The sequence below is a fragment of the Procambarus clarkii genome, chromosome 9 (genome assembly GCF_040958095.1).
Source record: "Procambarus clarkii isolate CNS0578487 chromosome 9, FALCON_Pclarkii_2.0, whole genome shotgun sequence".
NCBI lineage: Eukaryota > Metazoa > Arthropoda > Malacostraca > Decapoda > Cambaridae > Procambarus > Procambarus clarkii.
In genome coordinates this window covers 17,596,884-17,600,361 of record NC_091158.1, presented here as the reverse complement: position 1 = coordinate 17,600,361, position 3,478 = coordinate 17,596,884, and the positions used below count along the sequence as shown (strand labels likewise).

Sequence of the window (3,478 nt, the reverse complement as noted above, 5' to 3'; positions counted from 1 at the left end):
ATTCGATTTGTTCTCATGATTTAGTATACTACCTGGTTTTGGGAGAGGTCTATTTCCATGTTATATTCAAAAGGACGATATATATATATATATATATATATATATATATATATATATATATATATATATATATATATATATATATATATATATATATATATATATATATATATTGCATTTTCTTCCCGACATTTAAACCCATTCAACATCTCACACTTTTAAGTAATTATAGTTCTTAGTTTATTCTCACTTTATGAGACAAGCTCATTTCCTTTGTATTTACACTAAACAACGTCGAGAAAATACGCCGAGGAAAAGTATTTTCCTTCTTTAAGGAAGAGTGGCTGAGTTTAGTTTAATGGGATCTGACCTCAGCGTTTGTTCGACGGTCTTAAGAGCTCGTACGCCGGTATTAACTTTCCTCAGTCACCCTTAATATATATATATATATATATATATATATATATATATATATATATATATATATATATATATATATATATATATATATATATATATATATATATGCGGAAAACCCACAGAGAAATAGGAAGGGATATCAACGTTTCGGTTGGTTTAAGCCTTTATCAGCAAAAGACTTTGTCAGTCTGTTGCTGACAGGGGCACTAACCAGCCGAAACGTTCACATCACTTCCCATTTCTCTGTGGGGTTTCCGCATACCAATGATCAGTGTTTCCTGTTGTTTGCTGTTGTTTAAGATTCAGCTACTGGAACAAATTTCCAAGTAGCACGGGCTATGGTGAGCCCGTAGTGGACTTGCCTGGCACAGGAGCGGGGCTGTAACTGTGCTCAGTGTTTCGTGATCGTCAATTGCTTATATACTGACCATAACACTGACAATCACAAATCGGTAGTGTGGCGATAAAGGAGGTAGAGAGGAAGGCGTGAAGTGAGGGGACGTGAAAGACTAAAGAGAAAGAGAGAGAGAGAGAGGGAGGGAGGGAGGTAAGACAAGTAGAATGAGAGAGGAAGTGAGAAGTAAAGGCAAGAAAAATGGGAAAGGGAAGGGGAAAGGGGGAAGAGAAGACAAGAAGTATGAAAGAGGTGGGAGAGGAGGACAATCAGACTGGGATGGGTGAATCAGATCTTACTCCTCCTGGGCAACACACTGGATCAATTACTCACTAGTGTGCTCCTCTCTCTGAAGTAATTCATTTGTTACTAAACTTACCACGACTGGTTCTATTAATAAAATATTGTTGCTAGAAAGTTACATTACTAATTTGTGAATGTAATGCTCGGTCACAAATGTTTTTCTCATTTGATTTTTGTGAGCAATTTGTAAGTATAAGATCAGAGAGAGAGAGAGAAAGAGAGATGAAAATCTTACTTTGTGGTACTAAAAATATATTAAAACAATGACTTATGTCTGGCTAAAGGCGACGGGGCTTTACCGTGTTTTATGTTCCTTTTGAAGTTTGTGTAAGGGGCCATGAAGCGTGTGTAAGGGGCCATGAAGCTTGTGTAAGGGGCCATGAAGCTTGTGTAAGGGGCCATGAAGCTTGTGTAAGGGGCCATGAAGCTTGTGTAAGGGGCCATGAAGCTTGTGTAAGGGGCCATGAAGCGTGTGTAAGGGGCCATGAAGCTTGTGTAAGGGGCCATGAAGCTTGTGTAAGGGGCCATGAAGCTTGTGTAAGGGGCCATGAAGCTTGTGTAAGGGGCCATGAAGCTTGTGTAAGGGGCCATGAAGCTTGTGTAAGGGGCCATGAAGCTTGTGTAAGGGGCCAAGCTTAGAACATGAACATGTAAGAGGTAAAAAGCTTATTACTTCAGTATGTGGAGTGGAAGATGAAAAGCTTGGTAATTTAACTAGTGAATAGGCGAGTAATTAAATTAGTAAATCATTATTTATTATTAGTAAATCACAAGTGGGTTTTTTCCAGCTGTTTATTTTTTTGATTTTAAAAATTGCATTCACCTTCAAAATTTAATCGAACCAAATGCATCTAAGAGGTGGTATTGAAATAGAAGATGTAAAAAAAAAATCGAATATTTCTCAATATCAAATAGCAAACTGAAACTAGCAATTATTGAAGCAGAACAAAATAAATGAAAATTGCCTTACGGTATAAATATTGAACAATTCTTCACCCGACAAATAAATTAACAGCCAATTATTCAAACAAATGACTGAGTAAATCTCTTCCATCGATAATAAAACGCTTATCAGTTTATCATCGCATTCAAACTGTTCTCGAACAACGAACTGCCGCTAATTTGATTCAGTGGAACAGAGCGTAAATTTAAACATATTCCACATTGTATCATAGGACCAAAGTCCTAATTGGCATGGATATGCAGCTACAAAATATTACAGAATGGCTTTTATGTGTGCTACAGCTGTGTCTGTCTGTCTGTCTGTCTGTCTCTCTCTCTCTCTCTCTCTCTCTCTCTCTCTCTCTCTCTCTCTCTCTCTCTCTCTCTCTCTCTCTCTCTCTCTCTCTCTCTCTCTCCCTGTTTTGTTTTCCTATTGGAAAAAGAATGCATAGTTTCGAACTGTCATTACTGCATCATTGATGTGTGGGCGAACATTACGACCCGTGGGACTCAATAGACTCAGCTTCACAGGTTGTTCAGTTCCACAATACTTGCCCTCCTGTGGCTATTCTCGTCTTCTCCTGCAGCATACAAATGTACTCCAGAAACAACAGAAAATACCTTGAAAAAAATGCACTTCAGGACTTCATATTTTCGTCTATTTTTTCGAGGGGGGTTTAAAAGCATTACTCTAAGCTCCCCAGTGTGTAAAATTTCAAATCCTTTTGCGAAATATTTGCACGAATACGAAAGAAAACTTTATTTAAATTCCGAGTGTCCAGCACACGAATAAACAGAACTCAAAAACGTGTTTTAGAGCAATAAAAAGATGAAGAAATAATTTGTCTTTTTTTTTGTATGTGTTTAAAGCAAAAATTTTCTTTCCGAAAATAGATTCCAGCAAGAAGAGTTTTGGAACGAATATGAAGGGGGAAGAACCAGTGTGAGGCGCAAGTATGCTTGGAAATTTTCAGAAAGCTTATTTTGTGTATGCATTATTTTCGTGGTGGAGAGACTGGGTAGGGAGAATGGCCGCCCCGGGACCTGGGTCAGGGAGACGAGGCATAATAATAATAATCATTGAATGAGAATTATGTTATTAGTATCAATTGCAATGCAGCTAATATAGCAATAAGTAACAATGTTAATTGTAATGGGGTAGATATATATATATATATATATATATATATATATATATATATATATATATATATATATATATATATATAAATAACAGTGAAAGCATTTACAGCTATTGTTTTCATAGTCAGACAATATCAGAGTGCATGAAGTACTTGAGTGTAGACAGGAGTGTATGAATGTAAGATACACTTGTGTCTACATTCATTTAAATTCATTTAAATGAATAAATTTCATTCATTTAAATTCTTTAAATGTAAGAATTTAGGAATACGTGAG

At 36.3% G+C, this 3,478-nt stretch overlaps 1 protein-coding gene across 1 annotated transcript; it reads right to left on the bottom strand.

The window, feature by feature from the left end:
- Positions 1–1,372: 1,372 nt before the first annotated feature.
- Positions 1,373–1,729, bottom strand: LOC138362826 (cuticle protein 16.5-like). The gene has a single exon (XM_069321393.1). The coding sequence runs from the start codon at positions 1,727–1,729 to the stop codon at positions 1,373–1,375; it is 357 nt and encodes a 118-aa protein (XP_069177494.1).
- Between the last annotated feature and the right edge of the window lie 1,749 nt (positions 1,730–3,478).

What these genes read in the sequence shown, in the direction of transcription:
- LOC138362826 (XM_069321393.1), bottom strand. Translation starts at nt 1,729, where the DNA reads ATGGCCCCTTACACAAGCTTCATGGCCCCTTACACAAGCTTCATGGCC.